This window comes from Puma concolor, chromosome B3 (genome assembly GCF_028749965.1).
Source record: "Puma concolor isolate L17-30 chromosome B3, mPumCon1.1.hap2, whole genome shotgun sequence".
Classification (NCBI taxonomy): Eukaryota; Metazoa; Chordata; class Mammalia; order Carnivora; family Felidae; genus Puma; species Puma concolor.
This window is the reverse complement of record NC_141672.1, coordinates 116,002,065-116,029,150: the sequence shown is the minus strand read 5'-3', so window position 1 is coordinate 116,029,150 and position 27,086 is coordinate 116,002,065. Positions and strand designations below refer to the sequence as shown.

General features: G+C 43.7%; 1 protein-coding gene, 1 long non-coding RNA gene and 1 pseudogene across 6 annotated transcripts in view; 2 read left to right on the top strand and 1 right to left on the bottom strand.

Moving 5' to 3' along the window:
• Positions 1 to 4,059: 4,059 nt before the first annotated feature.
• Positions 4,060 to 13,223, bottom strand: LOC147580320 (uncharacterized). Its single transcript, XR_015252798.1, has 2 exons — positions 13,041 to 13,223; positions 4,060 to 4,664 (listed from the first exon to the last, which is right to left on the bottom strand). It is a non-coding gene; the product is annotated as an uncharacterized LOC147580320 (long non-coding RNA).
• Positions 11,904 to 11,981, top strand: LOC112856518 (U4 spliceosomal RNA; annotated as a pseudogene).
• Positions 13,224 to 13,351: 128 nt separating the features above from the next.
• ADPGK (ADP dependent glucokinase) overlaps positions 13,352 to 27,086 on the top strand; it is a 28,514-nt gene continuing 14,779 nt past the window's right edge. For 4 of the 5 annotated variants that reach the window (XM_086711169.1, XM_086711168.1, XM_025919942.2 and 1 more), the window contains exons 1-3: positions 13,352 to 13,639; positions 20,210 to 20,435; positions 21,730 to 21,792. In XM_086711169.1, the coding sequence (XP_086567295.1) occupies positions 13,413 to 13,639; positions 20,210 to 20,435; positions 21,730 to 21,792 (516 nt within the window). In that variant the 5' untranslated portion in view covers positions 13,352 to 13,412. The remainder of the gene's footprint in view (positions 13,640 to 20,209; positions 20,436 to 21,729; positions 21,793 to 27,086) is intronic. The other variant, XM_086711170.1, reaches the window with a different exon arrangement.

Below are 27,086 nucleotides of genomic sequence, written 5' to 3'. Positions count from 1 at the left end.
CAGCAACTGGTGCTGGGAAAACTGGACAGCAACATGCAGAAGAATGAACCTGGACCACTTTCTTACATCATACACAAAATAAAATGTATAAAAGACCTGAACATAAGACAGGAAGTCATCAAAATCCTTAAGGAGAAAGCAGGCAAAAACCTCTTTGACCTTGGCCTCAGCAACTTCTTACTCAACACATCTCAAGAGTCAAGGGAAACCAAAGCAAAAATGAACTATTGGGACCTCATCAAAATAAAAAGCTTCTGCACAGCAAAGGAAACAATCAGCAAAACTAAAAGGCAACCAACAGAATGAGAGAAGATATTTACAAATGACATATCAGATAAAGGGTTAATATCCAAAATCTATCAAGAATTTATCAAACTCAACACCCAAAAAACAAATAACCCAGTGAAGAAATGGGCAAAAGACATGAATAGACACTTCTCCAAAGAAGACATCCAGATGGCCAACCGACACATGAAAAAATGCTCAACATCACTCATCATCCAGGAAATACAAATCAAAACCACAATGAGATACCCCCTCACACCTGTCAGAATGGCTAACATTAACAAGTCAGGCAACAACAGATGTTGGCGAGGATGCGGAGAAAGAGGATCTCTTTTGTGTTGCTGGTGGGAATGCAAACTGATGCAGCCACTCTGGAAAACAGTATGGAGGTTCCTCAAAAAGCTAAAAATAGAACTACCCTACGACCCAGCAATTGCATTACTAGGTATTTATCCAAGGGATACGGGTATGTTGTTTCGAAGGGGCACATGCACCCCAATGTTTATAGCAGCACTGTCAGCAATAGCCAAAGTATGGAAAGAGCCCAAATGTCCATCGATGGATGAATGGATAAAGAAGATGTGGTATACATATACACAATGGAGTATCACTCGGCAATCATAAAGAATGAAGTCTTGCCATTTTGCAACTACGTGGTTGGAACTAGAGGGTATTATGCTAAGCAAAATTAGAGAAAGACAAATATCATACGACTTCACTCATATGAGGACTTTAAGAGACAAAACAGATGAATATAAGAAAAGGGAAGCAAAAATAATATAAAAACAGGGAGGTGACAAAACATGAGACTTAAATATAGAGAACAAACAGGGTTGCTGGAGGGGTTGTGGGTGGGGGATGGGCTAAATGGGTAAGGGGCACTAAGCAATCTACTCCTGAAATCATTGTTGCACCATTTGCAAATTAACTTTAATGTAAATTATAAAAAATAAATTCTAGAAAGTAAAATATATGTATGTATATGTACACATATATACATAAACACACACACACACACACACACACACACGGATTTCCTGCAAGATTTCACTTAGAAAAAGAGTTGCACTACTAAAAACTTTGGAAAATCTTTATGCAACCCAACCCTATTGTACAAATTGCCAGGAAAAAGTGTGAGAGATTTTTGAAATGGGGGTGGGGGAGGGGGAAATGCCCTATTGAATACTGGGCTAGTGTGCCCTTCCAGGCTACCATCTCATTGTCTTTGAGTCTATAAATTGCAGAAAACTGAAAATAATACAAATGATTCATGTTCATCGCAATGCAAATAAATTTTGTCCGGTGGAGGTGTAATTGATCCCCCGCCCCAGGGAAGGAGCCAATTTTGTATCAATTAACAAATTCGTTTCATTATTCCTGATTGATGGTATGTGTGTCCGGCCTTTGTATTGTCCTTTGAACTGATTTTTCAACATATTATTCTCTCACTAACTAAGGAGTTAAAATCTGACACATGGTCATTTCATACTTTTATGAGAGATTTTCCATTTAAACAATTATCTTTTACCAAAGTGGCAATGAAGACCAGTTAAGGAAGAGATTTGCCCAAGGTTAGATGCCTATGGTTGCGAATACAGTATTAATCCCCAGCCCTCAGATTTCTTGGCTGTTCTACCTATATCCTCAAGTAACAAGGATTAGAATCTATTCCAGTTCCACTTTAATACTTACTCCATACATTGAGTTAATTTAGAAGATGCTTTCTCACAGTACGTGTACAGTCACACAGGCACAAACACGCAGCCGACATGCTGCACAAACTCCCACAAAGACGCACAACGATTCCTCCCACCCCACCCCACAACACACACGCACAATTGGCACGCCCCAATTGGGACCTTTAGCAAATTGGCTAAAGGGTGGGAGGTGCAGCATAGCCCCTTCCGAGGACCTTTGCGCTCTGCGGGGAGAAGAGGTGGCTCCTTCGCTTCTAACGATGGGCCCGAGGCGAGTGGCGCTTGCGTGCGGCAATAAGGGGATCGAGTCCCGGTAGGGAAGCAAAGCGCCCATCCCCAGAGACAGCCAAACGCAGGAAGTGGGCCGCACACTCGCGGAAGCAGGCACCGCCTGGGGCGCCACGCCTTTTGAGCCCTGTGGGAGTCCAGCAAGGCTCCCTGGAGGCGAAGCCTCCCCGCGGAGGTTTGAAAACCCTGGAGCCAAGACTTGGAGCTCAGGACCGCTGGACTGAGCGGGGAGGGGAAAAGCCAAGCGAGGACCTGTTAGGCTGCTGGCGTTTTTGTTGCACGGGAAAAGAAATCCCCCGAGATGAAGACCCAGCGTGGGTCCCGGCCGAACGCCGGGCGGCGCGTTCCTCCCTGGTGGCTCGGCGGCCCCGCCCCCCGCCGCTGCAGCTCGGGCAGTGGGCTCGCGGCTCCCCCTGCAGGCCCGGAGCCGTTCTCCCGGCGTGGCGTGGCTCCCTGGCCCTCGGCCTCCTGCAGGCGCCGGGGCGCCCCCGCAGGCGGGGCTCGGTTTTGTGCACCCCGGAGGCGCCGCATCCACGCGTCTCCATCACCAGGGGAATCCATCCCCGTTCCGCAGATGAGGAAATCAAGGTTCAAAGACAGAGCCTGTGCCACGCAGGGACAAGAGGTGACTCCTTCCATAGGCCCACCCTCATTCGTGCTCTCTTCTCTTGGGGACACCTCCCTTTGCCCTAGAGGGCTTAGATGGGACCACAGACTCAACGGCTTGCTGTGCACGCTACGCGCGCTCTACCCCAGGTTCCTCGGAGCCAGAACAGTCGTCTGGCGCGTACTTCCCGAAGCTGGCTGGGTGGGCTGCGGTGTGGACAGGAGTGCGTGTGGCATGGGGTTACTCAAGGGAAGCCTGAGAACTGCATCGGGCGTGCCCTGGGTTGTAGCCTTTCCACTTGTGTGACTGTCCTTAAGGAGACAAGTAAAGAAACAGAGATTTTGCGATGAGCATGTTCATCTCTCATTGTAATAGCCAAAACTTGTGAACAGCCTCTCCACCCATAGGTTAAATAGTCTATGCAGCCATGAAAAATCATGTTAGATAAAAAATGTTGGTGATATATCCAAATGTTCAACTGTATTGTTTTTAGAAAGTTACCAGACAACATATATAATAATAAAATAACATTTCTGTGAAGATGTGTGTCTATGTGCACACATTTAAAAAAATCTGAAAGATGTACACCAAAAAACTAACATTGACCAGTAGGATCAAGGGTGATTTTTTTTTCTGAAGTTTACTTATTTTGAGAGAGAGAGACAGAGAGAGAGAGAGAGAGAGAGAGAGAGAGAGAGAGAGAGAGAAAGCGTGCATTCACAAGCTGGGGAGGGGCAGAGAGAGAGGGAGAGAGAATCCCACACAGGCTCTGCTGAGCGTGCAGAGATCCCATGACCCTGAGACCATGACCTGAACCAAAATCAGGGGTCGGAGGCTTAACCAACTTAGCCACCCAGGCGCCCAAAGGGTGATTTTTAAAACACTTCTATCTTGGGGCGCCTGGGTGGCGCAGTCGGTTAAGCGTCCGACTTCAGCCAGGTCACGATCTTGCGGTCTGTGAGTTCCAGCCCCGCATCAGGCTCTGGGCTGATGGCTCAGAGCCTGGAGCCTGTTTCTGATTCTGTGTCTCCCTCTCTCTCTGCCCCTCCCCCATTCATGCTCTGTCTCTCTCTGTCCCAAAAAATAAATAAACGTTGAAAAAAAAATTAAAAAAATAATAAATAAATAAAAAATAAAACACTTCTATCTTTCTGTATTTTCTAAATGATACATGCACACTGATCATGTCTTGTTTTTATGGTGTTGTTTCTTTTTTTTAAAGCAGAAAAGGCCCAGTGTTCACTTATCCACCCCAGAAAGGACAGAGCAGCTTAAAAAGTTGGCTCAAGGCAGTAGGAAAGGGGATTTATTGGGGCTTTTCTTTTCCCTAACCCCACAGGAATCATGCTTCTGAAGAATAGGACAGTGATGATACATTTTCCAAAGTGTTGATTATAACACAAAGTTTGCAACATGACCCAACTGACGGATCATACATTTGGCTACGGATCAGAAGCTCTGGAAGAAAGATTGCTACTGGGTACTCACATTGTAATGGATAAAGTAACCGACTGATGTGCCAGATTTTTGTTCCAGAAAGTTCACAGACGTAAGTGATGTGGTTCCTTTCTTGTACTAGCTTCATGCAAATTGACTGGAGCACATAAAGCAACACCTGAAATCCACAGCTCCATCGAAGAGGCAGGGGATTTATCTACTCCAACCGGGATTTGCAGCTCTAGGCTGTGCATGGCGAGTAGGTGAAGCCATCATGTTGACAGATTCAGCTGTGACTGGGAGCAGCGATGACAAAGTAGGCTGTCAGAAAGGAGCACGTCCTCCAGACTCTCCCAGGCAAGGAGACAACATGGAAAACTCTGTTAGGCTTTTTCCTTTCGAAACTTGGCAAAGCAGAATTTGCTGAAAAGTAAGCAGTGCCGTCTGTTTTTAATTTCATTTCTCAAGAAAATCCAGCTAACTTTCATCATGATTTCTTAAGCTTGTGTCTTTTTGGAAATTAACTTTTTAATATAGCTTAACTAAAAATATGTAGATTTGGGGCATAAAAGTAAAATCTGTTTCTTGGAATAGTTTTTCAGTGAAGTGCTATCCACTTTTTATTTTAAAAGTTGTTCTCTATTGTTCTAAATGATAAATAGTGCCAAAAAAAAACTAAAAAAAAAAAAAAAAAACAAAAAACAAAAAAATCATGCATTACAGTTTCAACATCAGAACTGACTTGTTTAAAGAAATCCATTTGCAATAAATGGTGATGAACTCTAATGCCTCTTTAAAAAAAGATTTAGAAATAAATGCTAGAAGTATTAACTCGTTTAAAAAAAAAACATAAGCATGAATGGGGATGGGGGAAATTAGTTGCCTGCTCTTTCTAGGAAGTAGGGAAGTCCATGCTGGGACTTGTAAGCCTTGCCACTGCTGCTGGGGCCAGTGACCCCAAGGGCTGACCACTTGGGATGTTAGCTGTCACTGGCCTGGGCACTGTGGTCGGAGTCTATGGTGTGAACAAGGACTACTGCTATAGAAGAACATAGAGATAACCAGCTTCTTTCTGCCCTGCTTCCTGTCTCAGAATTTTTTAAAAACAGGGTGTCTTTATAAATCAGAGATTCACATCTCAGCACCCAATATCCCCCACCACCACTACTACAAACTGTGCAGTTTAGGGCATGCCACTTTATCTTTCCCAACCCAGTTTTTCATCTGTAAAATAGAGAGAACAATATCCATGTTACGCAGTTGCTGGGAGATTTAGTATTTTATTATTCAACAATGATTTGTTGATGCCAGGCTGTATTCTAGTCACTGACTAGGAACAGACAAGGTCTCTGTTTTCACGGAATTCATATTCTAATAGGGTGAGATCACAATACAGAAATTAATAAACAAATGAGAAAAATCAGCTGTTAGTAAGTTCTAGGCAGAAAATAACAGAGGGAGAGGTGGTAGAGACCCACCAGCTGACGATATTATATTGTTTGGTCAGAGCAAGCTGTATTTGAGCAGACATATTAGTGACAGAAAGTACCCAGGCATGCAAAGATCGAGGAGGAGAAACTGGGTAAAGGGTACAGGGAAACTCTGAACTATTTTTGCAACTTCCTGTGAATATATAACTATTTCAAAATAAAAAGACTTTTCTAAAAAGCAACTATTGATACACACTGTAGCCTAAATGAATCAAAACAGTTATGCTGAGTGAAAAGAAAGCAGATCAAAAAGAGTACATACTACATGATTTAATTTATATCATATTCTGAGAAGTGTAAACTGGTCTAGAGTGACAGAAAGCCAGTTATTGATTGCTTGGGTACAGAGGAGACAGGGGGGATGTTTGGGAAGGAAGGATTACAAAGGGACATGAGGAGTCTTTTGGGGGTGATGCATATATTTATTATCTTGATTGTAGTGATGGTCTCGGGTGTGCATGGTAAACTTACCAAGTCATACCCTATAAATATTATACAGTTATTGTATGTCAACCTTACCTCTATAGAGGTATTAAGAAATATTATGTGGCTAGAAATAAGTCATGCTAAAGATGTGCAAAGCCTCTATACTAAAGTTGAATATGTTACTGTGAAACATTTAGGTGGATCTAAATATGACGAGATCTACCATAGTCTTATATTGGACAACTCAGTTCTGTAAAGATGGCAATCCTCCCCAAACCGAAACAGATCAAAATCCTAACTGGTTTGTTTGTATTTGATAAGTCAGTTTGAAAATGTATATGGGAATGGAAAAAGGCCAAGGATAGCCAAGATGCTCTTGAAAAATAAGGTAGATAGGGCACCTGGGTGGCTTAATCGGTTGAGCATCTGACTTCAGCTCAGATCATGAGCTCGCAGTTAGTGAGTTCAAGTCCCACGTCAGGCTTGCTGCTGTCAGCCTGTCAGTGCAGAGCCTGCTTCAGATCCTCTGTTCCCCTCTCTCGCTGCCCCTCCCCTACTTGCGCGTGCATGCGTGTGTGTGTGTGTGTCTGTGCTCTCTCTCTCTCTCTCAAAAAATAAAACATTTTTTAAAAAGAAAGAAAAATAAGATACAAAGAACCTACATTATCAGATATCAAGATAATGAGGTGCTGGTACAAGGGTGAATAAATAGATCCATGAAAGAGAATAAAGAGCCCCTAAAACTAGTCCAAACATATCTGGACACTTGATATTGGACAGAGATAGGAATGCAGGTCATTGAGAAATGGCTAGTAAAATACACCGGGTCAACTGAGTATCTATAAGGATTCCTCCCGTGATACACAAAAATCAACTCCAAAGTGGATTAACTCCCTAAACATGAAATGCAAAATCATACAGCTCTGAGAAGTATAAAGCTTCTCTAGTATAGTGTAGGAGGATAGTATAGGAGAAGATCTTCATGACCCTGGGTAGGGAAAGATTTTTTTTTTTAAGCAAGTAACACAAAGCACTAATGATAATGGAAAAGGCCGCAAGAAAAAGGAACAAGTTACTAACAGCATTAAAATTAAGAACTTTAGGGGCGCCTGGGTGGCGCAGTCGGTTGAGCGTCCGACTTCAGCCAGGCCACGATCTCTCGGTCCGTGAGTTCGAGCCCCGCGTCAGGCTCTGGGCTGATGGCTCGGAGCCTGGAGCCTGTTTCCGATTCTGTGTCTCCCTCTCTCTCTGCCCCTCCCCCGTTCATGCTCTGTCTCTCTCTGTCCCAAAAATAAATAAACGTTGAAAAAAAATTAAAAAAAAAAATTAAGAACTTTATTCACTAAAGGTATTATAAGGAGAATGAAAACACAAGGGACAGGGGTAGAAGACAAAATATTTGCAACTAACAAAAATGTTGTCAAGACCACAATGAGACACCACTACACATCTTACAGAATGGCAAAGCTTTAAGAACCTGTTGGTGTGTATTGTGGAGCAACAGCCAGTCTCATATGCTGTGAGTTGGTGAGTGAGCTGGCATACCATTTTGGAAGGATGTCTGACATTATCTAGTAAAGTTGAGGACAGGTGTTTCATATGACCCAGAAATTTCACTCTTGGTGAACCTCTTTGACACCCTGATGAAACTTAACATGCATGTGTATCAGCAGTATGTACATAGCAATGTTGTACCGAACAGTAAAAACTTGGGGAAATTCCAAGTGTTCTACTTACCATAAACTGGGCAAATAAATTATAGTATTTTTATTCAATGGAATATTACATAGATCCTGAACAACCAAAAAATAGAAAAGGCCACTGCACAGTGATCTATGTGGAGATGACTGTCCTCTTTATAGTGAGAAAATGGCAGACCAGCAGGGCTGAGAAGAAAATTAAATAGACTTCTTAGGAACCAATTGTAGCAATGGGAGGGAATGTTCTGTCATGTAGCAACATGTAGCAGACACTGTGCTAGGCTCTTTTAAGATATGTCTACCTCTCACAACCATTTGGTATGGTAGGAATTATTTTGCAGGCAAGGAAACTGAGGGTCAGGAAGGTTAAATGACTTACCTGAGATGCAAAGAGACTGGGTGGCAGAAATAGAGATTTAAAAACAGGCATCAAATCCCACATTCCTTCCACTGGAGTAGAGGTGTTGATTGCCTTGCAACGGCCATGTGCCAACTCTCCTTTCTTTCCGAACCCCGATTTTATCATGGCACACCCTCCCCTCTATGCCATCACCCTACAGATGGCAGGGCAAAAGACGGAGCAAGCCTGGGCCCCCGGCCGCTCCAGAGCAGCCCAGACATGCCATACCACTTGGATGTTTTTGCTTCCTTTTATTTTCTCCTTTATTTATTTTTGGAAAACAACTACTGGACTAAGTGGTCCTAGAATTGTTAGGGTTAGGGTTGCTGGGTGGCTCAGTAGGTTCAGCTCAGGTCATGATCTCATGAGTCGTGGGTTCAAGCCCCACGTCAGGCTCTGTGCTGACAGCTCAGAGCCTGGAGCCTGCTTCGGATTCTGTGTCTCCCTCTCTCTCTGCCCCTTCCCTGCTCACGCTCTGTCTCTCTGTCTCAAAAATAAATAAGCATTAATATGTATAGAATTGTTAGGGTTCTTGAAACAAGAAGGAAATATAGTTACGGGTGCTTGGGTGGCTCAGTTGGTTAAGCATCCAACTCTTGATTTCAGCTCAGGTCATGATCTCATGGTTTATGAGTTCAAGCACTGGGTATCAGCACAGAGCCTGCTTGGGATTCTCCCTGCCCCTCTCCCACTCTCTCTCTGAAAACAAATAAATAAACATTTTTTAAAAAGAGAGGAAATTCTTAAAAACTGAGAACAAACTGAGGGTTGATGGGGGGTGGGAGGGAGGGGAGGGTGGGTGATGGGTATTGAGGAGGGCACCTTTTGGGATGAGCACTGGGTGTTGTACGGAAACCAATTTGACAATAAATTTCATATATTGAAAAAAAATTAAAAAAATAAATGTTAAAAGAATTAAAAATCAATCAATCAATCAATCAATCAATAGATAGATAGATAAATAGATAAAAAAATAAATAAAAAGAGAGGAAATGCAGTTAAAAGGCAAACTTTCCATTTCCTTCTAAACATACACGGCAAATATTACAGAACCCAGATCTGATGGCTGTATCATCCTCCAGGACCTACAGCAGGGCTGGTTTATACAGCCTGCAGAGGAGCACCAAGCTGGAGGGTCCCTAGTGTGAACAGGCTACAGCAGCCAGTGTGACAGCTATGTTCCAGAAGCATGCCTCACACGGCCCCCTTACACATTTGCCCTGTGAAGCTCATAGGCCCCTGCCAGATAGAAGCCCAGGCAGCTCTGCCTCTCCCACTTTCCCATGCTCAGCACTTCCTCCTGGCCCAAAGCACTTAATCCCAAAGCCCAAAGAAATCCAGCGCCACCACACTGTTGCATCCCACAAACTAAGAAGTTCTCTGCCCTAATCTATGCAGGAGGTCCTATTAATGTCCATGAACTATCATGATTTGCAGCTGCCATTCTTATCACCTGGCTCCTATGCCTTTAACACTCTGCCTTTCCTTGTTCAGCAACCTATCCTCCTAGCTCTTCTAGTGCCCTCTTGATGGCAGATTAGGGAGGAGGGTGTCTGATTGCCCAGGGCTATGGCTGCAGACATAAAACTTTCTCTTTTCAGATCCTAGAATCCTTTATCCCTTCTCTTTTGTCTCCTTAGAGTTTTCTACAATCTTCAAAGCTGAGCTCTCACTCTGGCCTTTGGGTGTGGCCTGTGGTGGTCTGTGTCTCTGGCTTGAGCAAAGGCCTTGACACAGTGTGGACTTCGGAGAGCAGCTTGGATGAAACGCCACAGGCCTGCAACTGTGGAAAAGTGGGTTAGCCCAGCTTACATAAGGACTGTTTGGTACCACTTTAGTTTCTGTTCCATTGTGGGAACAAACTTGCTCCTTAAAACCCCTCTGATCACATGGGTGGTGTTGACTTGTGTTGTTGTCAAAGCCAAAGCTTCAGGCTAATTTGGGAACTGATAGCACTCTGCTAATTCCTTGTAGAAATATGGGATCTGCACCTTGGCCTTCCAGGTCAGGGTCTTGGGGGGGGGGACACCTGGGGCCTCCATTTGCCTCTGAATTTTCTGGAACCAAACTGCTTTTTTTTCTCATTTCAAGATCCTAAGAGAGAGAACCAACTGCAAAAGGCCATGTCTGGAAGCAATTTGAGTGGGGAGAAGGGGTGTCTTAAGGCCTGCCCAGCCCCTTTTTCTTTGTTCAGCCTAGAGAATGGAGCCACGGCTGCCCATTCTGGGCTCTTTTGTATAATTGCCCCCAGAAATCTAACCTCTAGAAAAATTGCTTGCAATGCATTGCAGACTCTCTAAACAGATAAGATTATCAGAATCCAAAATGACTATTTTTCATTAAGGAAATATTTTAAGCGGGGTTGTAGCACCAAAAATAGCTGAATGCTCACCCCTGAGCTCCTGATAAGTGAGAGGGAATTTAAGGCCACTGTGATCGTACAGGTGACCAGAAGTCACATCAGACTCTGCCATGACTGGCAAATGTAACTGGTATTCTTCCTATAGCTCCTGCTGTTCTCAGTTGGAACTGAGGTCCACACTCTGGGCTCTTTGTCCAGCCCTGCCATCACCCACAACACAAACCTACACTGAGCGACCAACCAGCAAGAGCCCCAGAGCAGCCTCAACAATGGGCAGATGGCTGCAGCCCACAGAGTACCGGCACCCCATGTGGACTTTCACATGAGAAATAAATCTCCATTTTATTCAAGCTGCTGTAGTTTTGTTTCTGTGGCTAAATCCAAAGTTCTAGTATAATGTATTTTTAAAAAACATTTTTTAACACTTATTTACTTTTGAGAGAGAGACAGAGAATGAGCAGGGAGGGACAGAGAGAGAGAGAGAGAGAGAGAGAGGGAGAGAGAGAGAGAATCAATCTGAAGAAGATCCAGGCTCTGGGGTGTCAGCACAGAGCTCGACACGGGCTCAAACTCATGAACTGTGAGTTCGTGACCTGAGCAGAAGTCAGATGCTGAGTGGACTGGGCCACCCAGGTGCCCCTAGTATCATGTATTTTAAAGCTGCTAAGAGAGTACAACTTAAATACAAAGAAACAAATGTTGTAACTATGCAAGGTAGTGATGTTAACTAAACTTATTGTAATCATGGTGCAGTATATACATGTATCAAATCATTATGTTGGACACCTTACTTATACAGTGTTATAACTGACATGTCAATTATATCTTAATATAACCCCCCTTAAGGGGTTAAGGGGGCGGGGGTAGTTCTGGCAAGCCTGGAAAGAAGCAGAAGCATTAGTTTCAAAGTGCTGGCAGTTCAGCAGCTACCTTGGGGGCCAGAAGGTAACGCCCCAGGCAGCTTTGTTTCCACATGACTCTGGTGTGGAGCATTTCCCTGTATCTCTAGGACTGTCTGCTCCATGGTCCTCCCACAGTTTCCTGAGCGCCCCCAAAACTTCATCTTGGAAATATATTTAACTAACTCTATCTGACCATCAAGCCTATGTGACCTTGCGGGTCCAGAAAAGGAAAAGAAAAACAAACAAACACACCTAGCCACGGACTCTTGACTCTTGGTCCAAATTCTCAGTAGAGAGAAGTGTTCTGTGAGCTTTGTGCAGGGGCAGTATCATAGCCAATGAGGTTTATCTGAGGCAAAATTATTGCTAATTGAGAAGTGTTCTCTGCCATTGGTGGATTCCCTGCTTTTGAGTTAGGTGCTGGTTCAGTCATCTCTGGGCTGGTAGGGAAACATGCCCACTGTGGGCCATGAGAGGGAATAGTTTCTCTAGGAGCTGATTGGACACATCTCAGGAGAGAGAAGGGACAGGCAACTCTAGAGAAGACAGTTTTGTGGCTCCACGCAAATCTTACTGGCTCCTTGGCTTCTTTCTTTTCCTATAGCAGCCCAAATCTCTTCCTGTGTGAACATCTCCTTTGAAAAGGCTGCTACGATCAGGGATCAGGTGGGCTGGATGGGGTGAGCTAGGAGAAGGTAGATGGCCAGGAGGGGGAAGAGCAGGTGATGTGGGGGTTGGGGAGTGTGGGAGGTGGGGGAATAAACCCTATAGCCCAAGATCAAAGCTAGGGAAATTAAGTTTCATTGCCAAGTCCAAAGGTCAGAGGCAGAGTGGAAAGTCGACACAAAGCCAGTCAGGAGAAAAAATGGCAACAAGCCAGGGAAGAAGACCAGGAGGTGCATGGTGGCCACTGAGAAGGAACTGGCAACAAGCCTAGCTTCACTGGTTTCAATGTGGGCTCGTAGAAAGAGGGCCCCAACGAGGAAGACAGGGCCTACCTGGGTTGAAGCCCTACCACCAAGGGAAAAGAAGAGAAACCAGTCTTCCTTAACCCAAGTCCATAACCTCCCTAACACAAGATTGTGTGCCTGTGTGCGTTTTTCTGATATTGTTAAAGGGAACAGCGCCCCCCCCCCCAGGGTTATCTTAAGGTTTTAATGTGATCATCTCTAGAGGAGGAACACTGCTGGCTCTCCCGTCCTGGAATGGGCCTCGAGTGGCCGAAGGCCTCGGCTACCCTGTAAAGGAGCAGAATCCCCTGCCACGCGCGCCCCAGGGGCTCGCTGCGGCGCTGCTGCCCTTTGAGCTAATTCCCCCCGGGAGGAAGAGGTATTGTTAAATCAGCGGTGGAGGATGGACACACGCGGAGGGATGGCTTAAAAGACAGGGAGTGTAACTGGTGTCCTTCCCGGCAAACGCAGGCGCTGCTCAAGCGGGGACACTGACCGGCTCAAAGATTAACGTGAGGTTGGCCCGCTTCTTCATAATCCGTCGGTTCCCTCGTATTGGAAAAACAAACGTGCCCTCGCCCCTCTGGTTTGGGGTCCGGGATGGACCTGGGAGGTGGGGAGACGCGCGGGGCTTGCCTCCTGGCTCCGCGTTCGGACCTTTGTCCAACCTTCTGCAGGGCCTCGCAACCGCGCCCCCCAGCGCCAGAGTTGGCGCCTGCGGAGAGGCGCGGAGCCCCGCCCCCAGCCCGCCCCCGGGGGCCGCGGCGCACTGGCGTGACGTGGCGCGTGTGGACGTCGGCGCACGCAGAGACGGAAGAGGCGCGGGCCGGGAAAGGAGCTGTCTGGACGCTGCGGCGCCTCGGTCCCCATGGCGCTGTGGCGCGGCTCTGCGTACGCCGGCTTCCTGGCGCTGGCGGTGGGCTGTGTCCTCCTGCTGGAGCCACAGCTGCCCGGCTCGGCGCTGCGCTCGCTGTGGAGCTCGCTACAGCTGGCGCCCGCGCCCCCGGGACCCGGCTCCCCTGAGGGCCGCTTGGCGGCCGCCTGGGACGCGCTCATTGTACGGCCGGCCCGGCGTTGGCGCCGCGTGGCCGTGGGGTGAGTGCCTGCGGGGCCTGACTCTCAGGGTCTCTCCAAGGAGGTGCGGGCGCTCCGGGCCTCTTAGGGCCACATTGGCGGAGTTCGGGCGGCTGGGGAGCTGGGAGGTAGAGCCGCGCGGAAACAGGGGTTCCCAGATGTCCCCGGGAGGCCCCTCGGCGCTGGTGTCCACGCTGCCTCCTTGACGAGAAGCGTCAGACGTCTAGGACGAGCCCCGTTCGTCGCTGCTGCAAGCACTCACCAGACTGCTTTTTGCTCTCGGCTAGCCTCTGCATCCTTCTCTCGTCTTGGTAGGACCAGCCTAATAGCTTCTTGCAAATCCCGCGCAGCCTGACACCCTCATGTTCCAGGCTCCTTCATTCCTGTTTCGGCTCGTCTGCCTTTTTGCGGTCCAAGACACCTGGTCTTACGGCGCTCATCCTCTTGCTTCTGAACTTCTTGAGTGGCGTGGTCGCTGCCTTTAACTGCTGACTTTATTTCCCTTGTTTTCGCTTCCTGAACGTCCGGGAGACCCCCACTCTACTGAAACTACTCTCTCAAAACTCACTGGTGACTTGTTGATTTTCCAGTTCAACTGCCTTTTTTTTTTTTTTTTTTTTTTGTCTTCACTGCCAACTGTCTGCAGTCTTGCACGCGCTAAAGAGTTTCCCTTTTTGAAACTCTTTTCTTCCCCTGACTTCAGTGACATGACATATATAAGGTTCTCCCAGCTCACAGCGCCTCCTTTCTTTGTGTTCCTCTCCAAAAAATGTATTTGTTCTCCTCACACAAACTTTAAACCCTGTCTCAGTTCGACTTAAATATCTTGTCTTCACCTTTAAAGCACCATACAAAAGCAGGCCATCTATGAAATTTCTGCTGGTTTTTGTGAGTGCTGGGGGAAGGCTAAGGTAGAGAGCCAAGTTATCCTGAAGGTTAGACAAAATAATCGTGTAATCTAGCATGCCTTCTGCTGTAAAGAGCACTCAAACGTTAGCTAGTTTTTTCCTTTTGTTTTGTTTTTTCATACCAGTGTATTGTTTCTTCAGATATATCCCCTTTTATCTCTTCTTTCAAGTTCAGGCCCTTTCACCAACTTCCTTATCAGCTTCTTAATTGTCCTCCCTGGTTTTATGCACATTCAACAAAAATCATCAACTGCATGGTATGTGTCAGGTCTGTGCTAGGTTCTGATACAGAAATGGGTGAAGCAAGATCCCCGCCTCATTTGTTGAAAAGATATATTTATTATTAGTGCTCATGCTGCCATAACAGTATACCACAGACTGAGTGGCTTAAACAACAGAAATTTATTTTCTCAACAGTTCTAGATGCTGATAGTCTCAGATCAAGGTGAGGTGCTGGCAAGATTGGTTTCTAGTGAGTCCTCTCTTTCTGACTTGCAGATGCCCCCTTCTCACCGTGTACCCATGTGGCCTTTTCTCTGTGCATGCACACTCCTGGTGTCTCTTCCTCTTATATGGACTTTAGCCCTGTTAGATTAAATAGTCCCTATCTCCAAAAACAGTCACATTTGTGGTAAATGCTTCAGCATACGAATTGGTGGGGGACAGGGGCACACAGTGCTCTCTCTAACAGTTATCAGAAGTGCTTTGCAGAACTAGGGCTAAAAACAAGGTAGCCTTGTGTCCCAAAGGATTACTAATTCTTCCCAGGATGAGGCTTTGGAAAATGCTCTGAGAAGGTGATGTTACGTTTACTAAATCACAGATCACCCCAAAACTTGGTAGCTTAACACATGGTCATTTTATTATCTTTTCTGATTCTCAGGTTCAGTTAGGCTCTGCTAGGCAGTTCTCACTGGAGGGGCAGCTTCAGTCAGATGGTGTCTGGGACTGGAATCCTCTTTAAAGGTTGATTGTGGTTGTCAGCTACAGCCTCAGCTACATCCTGAGCACCTACAGGCGTTCTGCGCAGCTAGCTATGTAGGTTTCTCATAGCAGAGTAAATAGAATGTTCCAAGACGACCAGGCAGAAGCCTTAATGCCTTTCACGACCTAATCTTAAAAGCACAGTGTTACTTCTACCACAGTCCTAGGTCCAGCTGGTTTCAAATGGATGGGACTTAGAGCACGTCTTGATGGAAGGAGTGTCAACATCACATTGTAAAAAGGATGGAACATCTTGTGACCATCTTGGACAATATAATCTGCTATAGTGACTGCTTGGGATAGGCCCTGAAGAAAAAATGGGATTTCTTCACAGAAGTGGGGTGGGGTGGGGGGATAAGACCACCTAAGCAGAGAGAACCAAATGTGAAGTACACAGTTTAGGAACAGCCAGTTGGCCCTGTTTTGAGGGCAAGGACCTTATGGTAGAGAGAGGTGAGTAAATGATGCTGAGAAGGGCCTTTCATATCAGGGTAGGTGGTAGGAGAGCAGTAACGGTTTATAAGCAGGTAAATAAGACTAAGTTCTTTGCTGAGAATAACTGGTAGGAACGTAAAGGGTGGGTTTTGAGCCATGGCTGTAACCCGATTGGCAGTTTCACATCACTTTTGTGGGTAACAGACATCTGTTGGTAACGTTTTTCATTACCCACAGGGATTTAGCCCTAAAGATGGTGATGTGCAAGGAGTAGGTGAGAGAAGTTGCAGTACTTGTACTAGAATTTCATTTGGGGGAGGGGATGTTGTAGTTTGACTTCTCAGGAGAACACACACTTTCACTTGCACTCTGGATGCACAATGTAGTGTGGTTGATAAGGAGGAAAGGCTTGACATCCTGACCTTAACTTAAGAGGCCGTCGTAGGGTCTGGGTGAAGGGAGAGAAGAGCCTTTTTTATTCGCAGTGTACTAAATGTGAAATTTGTTAACAGGTTGAGTGTGGTAAAGAAAGGCAGTCCAGAATGACAAGTTTTTAGCATCGGGCATTTTATAACCTTATGTACATAGATACAAATATTGTCATCCAGTTTTCATAGATAAGTAAACCAAAGCTTTAGAAGTATTGATTGGCCCAAGATTACACAGCTGTTAACTACCAAAGTCACGAGGTAAGCCGGTTTCTGGCTCCGATCTTGTTCATGCCACATTACTGCTATGAGACTAAGAAAAGAGATCGAGTTTGTGTTGAAAAGTAACAGGTTGGATTTCAGAGGAGGGGGCACTGTGCCTGCTTGTGGGATTTCAAATGAAACTGAGCCTTCAGCTGACAGTGAGGCTGAAGTTTAGGAGCATATTGAGGAGCAGGCTTGCAGGCTTTGGAGATGCCAGTGGTTAAGTTGAGGTCAGAGACTGGATAGGATTGCCCCGGAAGAGAGCAAGAAAGGAAAGTAAATGGCAAGGGTGGAATTCTGGGAGGCACCAGCATGTAGGGGGCTGGTGGAAAGGACCCAGAGAAAAAACGGATAGGACATGTTTCAAGAAAGATGGTCAGCGGTGGGCATGCTACCACACCTTTCTGAAATGTGCCACCTCCTCTGCTCCAAAATCGGACTCTGGTGCCTGAGACCCATTGAGTGAATCATGAACCTAGTGTTCATTCCCCAATACCTGGCTTTTCCCTGACCTTTGAAGCCTGTCATACTCCACTCCTCTCTTCAGCTCTCCATTCTAACCTGTATCTAACCACATTCTTACCTGTATCCACACGTAAAGTTAATCTCTTCATCTGCACCTGTGCTTGTGCACACTGCATGCAAGGGCTTCAGTATCGGATAAATCTGGGTTTGAATTTAGCCTCCTCCATTTGTGGCCTTTGGAATGTCAGTCAGCCTCCAGCCTCAGCTTTTCTCAGCTGAAAGCAGTGAGAACTACTTGCCTATCTTACCGTGTTTTGCAAACTGGTGTGATCTCTCTGAAAACACCTGCCTCACATGCATTGCTTCAGAAATACCAGCCTTCTCTCTCTGACCAGAGCACCATCCAGAGTTCAGCGCAGGGACCACTGCCCCTGCACCTTTGGATCTCTCTTCTCTGCAGTTCTGCATCTTCTGGTGATTATGATTACCCATTGTAAATATCTCAGGTATAGGGTTAAAGCTAGGAAGAACTTAAGGAAACATTTTACAGATAATGAAACAGAAGGGAGGTGATTAGAACCACCATCCTTGCCTTTAAAGAATTTACAGTCTAGAAGGGGAACTGTGCCCCCTTCCCCAGCCCCCCAACAAACCTCTGGCAGTAGGGCACGGAAGCCCAGGCTTCCCTGTCCTTCTAGTCCTTCCTCTTGTTTGGACATTCAGTATCTGTTGCCTTGCTTTAGTTTCCAGTGATTGCATCTGTGTCTTCCTTTTCTCCAAACTCACAATCTTTTATACCTTTTGTACTCAACTGTGAAATTCTGCCTGAAGTCAAATGAGCATAATTTTGTCTTCTGGTTCTTTTGCTCCCTCCCTCTCTCTAATTCCGCTGGTAATAAAGCGACGTAGGTAATGTGCTTGTTTACATTTTCAGATGCTGTTGAATTGAGGTAAGTGCAGAGGAAGATTCTTGCTCTGGTTAAAGGGTGACTAGAAAGTACATGGAGAAGTACTTAGTTTGGTGTCTGGCACAGAGATGTTCAATGATCCCTTTTTACTAAAAACCACTGAATAAAATGTTTTCCTTTTATAAGATTTTTTCCCCTTTGTATTCATGGCATGATTAAGTTGGGGGGTGGAAAATGTTCCTACGGTAGTTACATTTTTTTAAATCAAAATTCTGTTGAGTTTTGTCTTGTATTGCAAAGTATGCTGAACACTGTTCCTTTTGTTTTTTTTGTAACTTTTGCAAACTTCCCCCATTCCCATCTTTAAAGAATCAAACTCTATTCAAGGTCTCAGCACACCACTGGATATGAAGGCGATGTGTTAAGAGTCTACCCTTTAGATATATAATGTTGCATCCAGTAGAAATAAAGAACACCCTGTATGAGGTGGAATTGAGACTGGTTTATAAGGTTTGCTTGGTTTATGATCATGCAGGGCTGTGAAAGGGATGTTTTTTAAACACAGTTAAGCTCCTGCCACATGAATGTCAGTGTGTTTTATGCACTGAAGGGCATAGTAACTCTTAGATTATGCCTTTCCAGTTGACCAGAGTATGTATGTATCTTTAATTTTAAAAGAATAAGTAAATTTGAATATTTAAATGCTGATTGGTAGGCAGAAATCTTTTTGAAAGCATGGGATCCATAGGAGAAAAATAAAGCATCCTTATGAAGAGGGTGTAGTCAGTTTGTATCACTAGGAGAGGTGTGTCTCTTCCTTGCCATTGTAAACCTTATATCTAGTCTACATATGAACCTTTTAAAAATTATAGTGCTTTTCAATTATAAACATAATACATGCTTATAAAAATTAGAAATCTAATGAAAAATGAAATTCCTCTCCCTTACCCAATCTCATTCCTCTTAGGGTTTACCACCATTAATGACTTTGTTAATTTCCAGATCCAGAGATTTTTTTTTTTTTTTTAAGAGACTAGAAGGGAAACATTGTAGCTATATTCCACACTAGAATCCAGTCCTTCGGTCTTTCTTTATTGATGATTATACTTTCTGGTTTGAAGCTGCTTGGATTTCACCTGGAAGCCCAGCCCCCTTCTCCCCAGGAGCTATTTATTGGCCTTCTGTGGGCCTAGGTTCTCTCAGAGGCTTACGAGCTGTCTGTGTGGTCATCTAGCCCCATTGGCAAGAATGACATCCCCAATAGAAGCAAAAATAAAGGTGACTATGGGTTGGGGGGCAGAAGGTCCTCATCTAGCTACCCAAATTATTTGACCCTTCTCTTTTAAGGGGTGGCTTTTTAACATTAAAAATATAAGCCAGAACTTTTCTGTGCACACATAGGAGAGGCCATGCCAGACAACCATAACTCTTTATAATTTGATTCCACAGAGCCAACCAGGTGATGCAGCATTGATTTCTTAGGAGCCCTTTAAGGTCATGGATTGGTCCAGTGAACACCTGCCAAGTGATGAGTCGTTACAAGACTGCAGGTGTGCCTGAGTCTTTAAGATACCACTTAACTCTTAAGAGTTTCAGCTGGGAGTATTTACACATTTAGGTATTTAGTGTTTTGCCACCTTCCACATGTGTCTTTGGAGGTAGGCTATCAGATACTTGACTTTTGACCAAAACTTACATTTTGCTTACTTTGCACCAGTGTTCCTAAGCATATATTAACTTAATCTTTGAAACAGTTCTATAAGTTAAATACCCATATTATGCCATTTTATAAATAAGGAAACTGAGACACAGAAATTTGACTTGCCCAAGTCACAAAGCCAGTGTGAATCCAGACAGTTTGGCTCTGCCAGCATTTTCTCAGAAATGCTGTATTTGTGTTATCATGATATCTTTATTCTAAAATGCTGAGCACTTGTCTTCTCTTTGTAGCTCGCAAAGGTTTGCCAACCTATTGAAAAGAATCCTGTGTTCCCATCCTCAGAAATATTCTGGCATACGTCCAGATAAAAGACTTCCTTCTGCCATATGCTGTGTACTTCCCAGTTAAGGTTTCAGATCCACTTCGTCTGTTTATCTGTTTGAATATGTTCCTGGAAACACTTCTCTGTTGTTAAATGCAGAATAGGTACTTCTGGTTTTCTCTTTCACACTGCCTCTTCCTTCCTTCCTTCCTTCCAGAGTCAATGCCTGTGTGGATGTAGTGCTCTCAGGAGTGAAGCTCTTGGAGGCGCTTGGTCTGAGTCCTGGGAATGGGAAAGATCACACCATTCTGCATTCAAAGAATGATCTGGAAGAAGCTTTCATTCATTTCATGGGGAAGGGAGTGGCAGCTGAGCGCTTCTTCAGTGATAAGGAAGCTTTCCATGACATTGCTCAAATTGCATCAGAGCTCCCAGGAGCCCAGGTCTGTTTGGTTCACCAGCAGTAAATTAAGAGAAGGTGGGGAAAGATACCTTTTTGTATGCTTCCTAGAAGCAACTGATAAGCTTTGTCTTCATTCTCTCCCAAATGTGATTGTTGGGAATCCAGTTCTGTACTGTTTTCCCTTTTTGTAGGACTGTATATCTGAACTTCCATTAACTCCACTGTTTCCAGTCAGTTAAATTCAGCCAGTATTTATGAAGCATAGTTACTAAGAGTTTGGTTCTGGTTCATCCCTTAAATTGCTCTTTTTTCATATTACCCAACTTTAACGTGGGAAAGATACCTACCTCTTAACTTGTTTGGGTATTGCTTGTGGCTGATAACATGGAATAATTGTAATATGACTGAGTCCTTCCTGAGCAGAATAAGGCCAGATACACAGAGAACTAGTTGTAGCTTTTGCATGGCAAGGGAGAGCTGGATCTTCACCTCTGCTCTAGTGTTCCAGAGCCAGGCTCCTTACCTCAGCATTACAGACACTTAGGGTTGGTTAATACTTTGTTGTAGGGGCTGTCCTACCCATTGTGAGATGTTCAACAGCATCTCTGGCATCTAATCATTGGATGACAGTAGCACTCCCTTCCCTCCCTGGGTGTGACAGTTAAAAATGTCTCCAGACATGGTCAGTTTCCAGGGTTAGGGAGAGGAGAGAAGCAGACTGGTTGAGAATTGCTGGTTTAGATTAGTGGTTCTCAGACATGAAACACAGAATCACTCGGAGGGGGTATTGAAGCAGTTTCCTGGCCTCCACTCCTAGAGTTTCTGATTCAGTAGATGTGTGGGACTCAAGAATTTACTTCCCTTCTGGGAAGTTTCCTTGTTACATGATGCTGTTGTTTTGAAGACATTGTTTTGAGAATCCCCAGTCTACGGGGTAGAACCTGTCAGAGATGGAGAGAGCTTAGAGGGCCCACATGGTCCAGATACTTTCTTGAGGTTCGCATGGAGTAAGAGGCAGTGGTGGGCCCAGAGACCTCAGACTATCACCCCAGCATACCAAAGGCCAGATTTGATCTGCAGTTACGACAGTTATATTGATTTTCATGGTTGGCATATTTGGTTGTTTTTTTTTTTTTTTACCTTTGCTTGTAACTCATTGTTAACCTATGAGGTTAATGATCTTATGAACCTCATCTGTGTGGCATTGTTATAAGGTAGCCTCAAAATGTTTTGGGAAAAAAATGGACTATAAATTCAATAAATTAAAAAATTATTAAGCTTGGGTAACATAGTTGTGCTAAAATATTGTCTGATAACTTTGAACTATCTTACAGCACTATGTAGGAGGAAATGCAGCTTTAATTGGACAGAAATTTGCAGCCAACTCAGATTTAAAGGTAGGTCAAATTCCCAGTTTAAAACTTCTATCTTTCACTAGTGTTTTCAATAAATTTAGGGGTAGGAATGAATATTCAATTTATGGGCCACCTAGTATGTGCCAGACCCTAGGTGTCTTGTTAGGAGGCAATATAGTAATGCTAGTGTAATAGCTAATGTTTTTTCAGTGCTTACTGAGTGCCTGACAGAGCTTTACATAGGTTAGTTCAGTCCTGGCAACAGCTGAGACCAGTTGGTACTCTTGTTGGTACTTTAATTGTCTTGCTTTCCACATAAAGCTTGAGGCATAGAGAAGACACAGCTAGTCAGAAATGGAACTATTCTAACCTAGGACCCTACAGTCCACATTCTTAAATACTATATCATGTGATGGTTAAGAGCCTGTGGGCTCTGGAATCAGGACCTACGACTGGGGAATACTCAGTGATGAGAGAAAATGTAGATGACTATATTGATAAGCCTGGATCCAGAGTGTTGGGAAACGAAGTCCTCAGGTGAAGGTCAGTAAGGAGGTGTCTTCAAGTCTTAAAACATTTGGTTTAAATAGAATTCAAAATTACTGCTCTGTTCGAAATAACGTGAGTCAGTGAGTTCTCTGTTATGAGTGGAATAGGTCTGGTGGGAGGGGGAGGCCAGCAAGGTTATCGCTGTTGTCCTACTGTAAAATGATTAAGGTTTGGATTAGAGCAGCCAGAAGGGGAGAAACGACATATCTAAAGCTTACTGAAATGGAATCACTTCTATGTGAGGACACAGAAGATAGACTTAACAATGATGATTCTGGAGTAAACAAACTTGAGAAGTGCAAAATAGATATGGCTACTGATGATGGGGGGTGGGGGTGGGGGGGGACTGTAAACAGTCCTCAAGTTTGGGAGAACCAGCCTGAAAATAGAAATATGGGTCAGGGGCACAGAATCAAGACCCCAGGGATATATTCAGAAATACAGATAATCAGCTATTTGAGGGGAAAAAATTCATCTGGAGCCACACTGTACACCAATAGATGGATGTGCAAAGATGTGGAGAGCATGTTAAAGTGTGAACATTGGCATTTAAAATTTTTTTTTAACGTTTACTCATTTTTTGATAGAGATAAAGCCTGAGTGGGGGAGGGGCAGAGAGAGAAGGGGACACAGAACCCTAAACAGGCTCCAGGCTCCGAACTGACAGCACAGAGCCCGACACAGGGCTCGAACTCACGGACCGTGAGATCATGACCCAAGCTGAAGTCGGACGCTTAACCGACTGAGCTACTCAGGTGCCCCGAACATTGGCATTTTAATAAGAATTAAACTTCTCATGAAATATGAGGGTGAAAATACAGATTTTTTGCAGCTACTTGTCTTTGTGGGTAGTAATTAACTCTCAAATAGAGATGACAAATTCCAAAGCTGACTTACAGAAACATCACCAGTTAATAGATAGAAGAAAAGATCAGTTATAAGCTCATTAGGGCCCAGGCTCTTCCCATCAGAATCTTGGTTCCTAAAAGGCCACCCTCCTGACCCTGAGATGTCATTCTGGCCTCTGGGAGGACAACACCCTAGAAGTCCTGGGTGAATACAAGATTGACCTTTCAACATTGACCTCTTCAGAGAAGAGCATTTACTGTTGGTTTCTGGAAAACCTGGGCCTAAGCCCAGTCCAGCTGGAAGGCATCCTGGTAAAATAAGCCTGGCCTTAGTAGGAGATTGAGGCCAGAAAAGAGACATCTACATAATCATCACAACAGTCTGAAGAAATAAAGTACTATTACCCTTTTACACATGACAAAAGAGGTCCAGAGGGGTTAAGCAATGTGCCCCAGGACACCTAGCCAGTAAGTGATTGAGCCAGGATTCACATTCGAGCTCTGCCATGACCTCACCGCTCACACTGCACTCTCAGATTTACTTTAAACTGTTGAAATGCTTCTCAGCATGGACAGAGTGATCATCTGAGAACAACCAGAGATTAAGTGCTAGGTATTTTCCAAAGGTAACTAATAGCTAACACTTACATAGTTCTTACTAAATGCCATTCACTGTTGTGCTTTGGATATATATTAACTCATTTAATCTCATAACTCCCTATAAGGGAAGTCTTACTATTATCTTCATTTTGTGTATAGGAAAAATGAGGCATGGATAAATTACAGCTGTTCAGGGTCACACACCTGGTAAGGGACAGAGCTGGGATTTGAACCCAAGTAGTATAGCTCCAGAGTCCACACTCTTTAATCACCATGCTATATTGTGTTTCAGAAGTAGACCCTGGTGAATTTAGCAAAGGCATATTTAGTGGAATGGTGGAATAGAAACCAGACTGCAAGGAGAAAGAGTGCGTTTAGTAAGTGTATTTATGTTACTTAGCCAAGAATTAGGAATAGATGTTGGATTTTTTCAAATGCTGCTTCTGCATTTATTGAGATGATTGTATGGTTTTCTTTTTCTAGTTTGGTATGTGGTAATTACACTGGTTTTCAAATGTTAAACTGACCTTGTGTCCTTAGGATAAACTGCACCTGGTTCTGATGTATTTTCTTTTTTATATATTGCTAGATTCAGTTTACTAAAATTTTGCTTAAAAATTTTACATCAATTTTCATGAGGGATATTGGTCTGTATTTTTCTTGTGTATCTGCCTGGTTTTGGTATTTGGGTAGTACTGAATGAGATGGGAGATACTTCAATATTTTTTAAAAAGACTTTAAATAGATTTGGTATGATAACCTTCCTTAAGTGTTTGTAGAATTCACCAGTGAAACTCTCTGAGCCTGGAGTTTTTGATGTGGAAAGGTTTTTCACAACACATTTGATTTCTTTAATAGATACAGAGAAATTCAGAATTTGTATTTCTGGTATTGTCTTTGATAGTTTTATCTTTGAAGGAATTTATGTCATCTAAATTGTTGAATTTATTGGCATAAGATTATCTCTTATCCTTTTAAGGTCTGTAGAATCTGTAGTGATCTTATCTCTCTCATTCTCCATATTGGTAATTTATGTTGTCTTTTTTGGGGAGAAGTTCATCTTTTTTTTTTTTAATTTATATATTTTGAAAGAGAGAGGAAGATAGAGCACGTGCATGAGTGGGGGAGAGGCAGAGAGAGGGAGAGAGAATCCAAAGCAGGCTCCATGCCCAACACAGCCTGACACGGGGCTCAATTCCACGACTGTGAGATCATGACATGAGCTGAAATCAAGTCACTTGCTTAACAGACTGAGCCACCCAGGCATCCCATCTTGGTTTGGTTTTTTTGTGTTTTTTTTTGTTTTTTTTTTTTAATTAAAGTATAGTTGACAAAATAATACTTCAGCAAACATTGAATTAGTGTTTTCATTTTCTTTGGGTCAGTACCCAGAAGTAGAATTACTGGATCATGTGGTATTTCTATTTTTAATTTTTTAAGGAATCTCTGTACTGTTTTCCACAGTAGCTGCACCTGTTTATATTCCTATCAGTGGTGCCCAAGTTCCTTTATCTCCATATCCTCGTCAGTACTTTTTATTTCTTATCTTTTTGATCCTGGCCATTCTGAGATGCATGAGATGATCTCATGTGATTTTGATTTATGTTGCATTTCCCTGATGTTTAGTGATGTAGAGCACCTTTTCATGTGTCTGTTCCAGTCCTCTGCCCTTTTTTTTTTTTTTTAATTTTTTTTTCAACGTTTTTTATTACCCATTTTTTATTTATGTATGTATGTATGTATTTATTTATAACGTTTATTTATTTTTGAGACAGAACATGAACGGGGGAGGGTCAGAGAGAGGGAGACACAGAATCCGAAACAGGCTCCAGGCTCTGAGCTGTCAGCACACAGCCTGACGCGGGGCTCGAACTCACGAACCACGAGATCATGACCTGAGCCGAAGTTGGCTGCTTAACTCACTGAGCCACCCAGGCGCCCCCCTCTGCCCATTTTTTAAATCAGATTTTTTTTTTTTGGTGTGAGTTGTAGGAGGCTTTTTTTTTTTTTTCATTTTTCTTTTTCTTTTTTTTTTTTTTTTTTTTTTTTTAACATTTATTCATTTTTGAGAGAAAGAGCATGAGCAGGGAAGGGGCAGAGAGAGGGAGACACAGATTCCAAAGCAGGCTCCATGCTCTGAGCTGTCAGCACAGAGCCTGATGCGCGGCTTGAACTCACAAACTGAGATCATGACCTAAGCCGAAGTCAGAACGCTCAACCGAATGAGCCACCCAGGTGCCCCTGAGTTCTTTATATATTTTGGATATTAACCTTTTATCAGATAATCACTTGCAGATATCTTCTCCCATTCAGTAGGTTGCCTTTTCATTCTTTTGATTTCCTTTACTATGCAAAATTTTTTTTATTAGTTTTTTTTAAAAAATGGTTTTTGTTTTTTTTTTTTTTTTACATTTATTCATTTTTAAGAGACAGAGCTTGCACAAGTGGGGGAGGGGCAGAGAGAGAGGGAGACACAGAATCTGAAGCAGGCTCCAGGCTCTGAGCTGTCAGCACAGAGCCTCACATGGGGCTCGAACCCACAAACCAGGGGTTTGATAGTTGATCTTACTATTTTACTATTATTGTCTTTTGCATTTACACTAGCTTTATAAGTGGCTGATCGACTACCTTTACTGCATGTTTGTTTTTACCAGTGAGGTTTTTTTCTTTCATAATTTTCTTCTAGTTACGGCCCTTTCTTTTCCACTTAAAGAAGTCCTTTAACGTTTCTTGGAAGGTCAGTTTAGTGGTAGTGAACTCCTTCTGTTTGGGAAACTATCTTCTTCAGTTCTGAATGATAATTCTCCTGAGTAGAATATCCTTGGTTGTAGGTTTTTTCCTTTTAGCTCTTCAAATATATCATGTCACTCCCTTTTGGCCTGCAGTTTCTGCTGAAAAAATCAGCTGATATTCTTATAGATGTTCCTTTGTGCTTAACTTGTTGCTTTTCTCCTGCTGCTTCTAAGATTCTCTCTTTATCTTTAATTTTTGGCATTTTAATTATTATGCTTCTTGGTGTGGACCTCCTTGGCTTCTTCATCTTGTCTGAGGATGTCTGTGCTTTCTGGACCTGGATGTCTGTTTCCTCTCCCAGGTTGGGGAAGTTTTCAGCTGTTATTTCTTCAAATAGGTTTTCTGCCCCTTTGTCTCTTCTGAGATTGATCAGTTCTGTGACCTCCAAGCTGCTGTTGATTCCCTCTAGTGTATGTTTCATCACAGTTGTTGTTGAGTTCTGATTAGTTCTTTTTTCTATTTTCTGTCTCTTTGTTGAAATTTGCACTGAGTTCATCTACTCTTCTCTCAAGTTCAGTGAACATCTGTATGACCATTACATTGAAC